This window comes from Mandrillus leucophaeus, unplaced genomic scaffold, assembly GCF_000951045.1.
Source record: "Mandrillus leucophaeus isolate KB7577 unplaced genomic scaffold, Mleu.le_1.0 Scaffold501, whole genome shotgun sequence".
Lineage (NCBI taxonomy): Eukaryota > Metazoa > Chordata > Mammalia > Primates > Cercopithecidae > Mandrillus > Mandrillus leucophaeus.
Genome location: NW_012105377.1, coordinates 1,274,553 through 1,276,769, shown reverse-complemented (window position 1 = coordinate 1,276,769; position 2,217 = coordinate 1,274,553). Strand labels below are relative to the sequence as shown.

General features: G+C 41.9%; 1 protein-coding gene across 1 annotated transcript in view; it reads right to left on the bottom strand.

Moving 5' to 3' along the window:
* The window catches only part of PREP (prolyl endopeptidase), a 163,697-nt gene that overhangs the window by 86,874 nt on the left and 74,606 nt on the right, over positions 1–2,217 (bottom strand). Inside the window, exon 8 of the mRNA XM_011996081.1 lies at positions 854–1,045. Within this exon, the coding sequence (XP_011851471.1) occupies positions 854–1,045 (192 nt within the window). The remainder of the gene's footprint in view (positions 1–853; positions 1,046–2,217) is intronic.

The following is a 2,217-nucleotide window of genomic DNA, read 5'->3' as shown; positions in this document are numbered from 1 at the left end:
CTCAGACAGGGCCACTCTGTAGATCTCAAGGGGGACTTTTTTTCCTCATTATATACCACATATATTTGCATTTTTAAATGGTCCTATTATATCCTCATTCAACCCAGCAGCAGAAATTCACCACCACCACGTAAACTTCCTTGGCCTAATGGTACTGAACTCTTCTTTTGTGTAAAAAACTGTCCCCAAATTAATGAGTTTTATTCTAGTCAAAATCAACTTTCATGCAACAAATAATTTATCAAGCAGCATATCATTTTTGGAAAAATCACAGAGAATGAATAAAAGGGAACTGAAAGGCTCTCTGTGAAACACGACTGATATGGAAGTGACGTTCTCAAGAGGTTAACATAGTTCACTGCACAAAGCAGCAACTGCGATGGGTTTCAATTCGATCTGACAATAGTCTATTCCCTTTTCTAATAAGAGGGCTCTAAATCCACACTAAGATCAACAACAGGGATACTGCCAATAGCCAAAGGTTACTCAAAGGCTTAAAGCTAAGGATTCTAAATCTAAATAGTTTTAAATATTAAATGTTCGTGATTATTGCCAGACATTAAGTATACAAAGACAACTGACCTATTTTTTTAAAAAGCAGTACCTTCGAAGTCTGAAATCCTACCTCTACAATTTTTATGAAGACCCTGCATTTCTACATGATATAGTACTAAGCTACAAAGATATGACACAATGAAAACTTGGATGAACTATTTAGACGCTTCATTCCTGATGACTACAGGTTGAAGGTTTTTTATCTTGTAACAGGTCACTAGAGAATGAGAGATGCACTAACTTGTTGACGTTCTCATCAAAAATAAGAGCACAATTTTCAAGTAACATGTGTTCTCACCTAAGACATCTTTCTCATGCTCAGGAACAAGCACTTTCCACTTAGACTCTTCAGGATCCCTGAAGTCAATGTTGATCACGCGATAGTTGGGAGAATGGCGATTCGTCTTGAACGTGAACACCGTCCCCTCATTGGTCACGTAGTCATATTCTCCTTCAAAGTTGTCGATCAGTTTTACCCACTTTAGGATTCCTGGCAAGAGACCAAGCATTATCATCTCTCTAATGTTTAAAAATGGTGTTACTTTGTGTGTAGGGAGGGGAGGGTGGATCTTTCTTATCCCTAAAACATAAAGCAGAGATATTTGGGAGATCTAGGGCATGAAAAGGAGCAAGGACCAGTTGTACACGAATTGAAAAATGCTAAGGAGCCCTTGAAACACTCGGCAAGGAGGGCAGAATGAAGGACCTCTCTTCCCAGCCCATCACCCCCACAAAATCTGGTAAATCCTCTTCCACCTGAGCCAGCCTCAAATCTGCCATACTTCTCTCCACCTCTCCTGCCATCACACCATTCCAAGTCGTCGTTGTCTCCCTCCCAAGTCTTTGTGTTCCACAGCAGTGGCTCCCAACCACAGACACTTTCACCCCCAGGGAACATCTGAAAATGTCTGGAGACATTTTTGGCTGTCACAACTTGAGGGTGGGGCTACCACTGGCACCTAAAGGGTAGAGACCAGAGATGCTGCTAAACATGCTACAATTCACAGGACAGCCCTATAACAAAGTAGTAGCCAGCTAAAAAGGTCAATAGTGCCAAGTCTGAGAATTCTTGGTCTATAACATTAGCTTCCTGCCTGGTCTTCCCACTGTCACTCTTGATTTTCTCAGTATGGCAGCCATCACAATATCTCAGTCTTCTAAACTGGTCCATGTTAGTGCCCTTAGAAACATTCAATGATTTCTCCATTATACTTGAAATAAAATAAAAATTCCTTCCCACGGTCTTGCATGCTACAGTCCTTTCCCACTTAGCCAACTTCAGATGGTTCCAACACTTGCTTCACTTCCTGTCCTTTACTGGCATTGGCCTTTATTAGATGCCACTTTTAACTGGCACCCAGTTTGTTTCTTCACAGCACTTCTCTCAAGATATATTTATCTATTTATTTTTGTTTGTTAAAAGATGAGGTCTCTCGGTTGGGCATGATGGCTCATGACTGTAATCATAGCACTTTGGGAGGCCAGGGAAGGCGGATCACTTGAGGTCAGGAGTTCGAGACCAGCCTGGCCACATGGTGAAACCCTGTCTCTATTAAAAATACAAAATTAGCTGGGTGCGGTGGCACATGCCTGTAATCCCAGCTTACTTGGGAGGCTGAAGCACGGAACTGCTTGAACCCAGAAGGCAGAGGTTGCAATGGG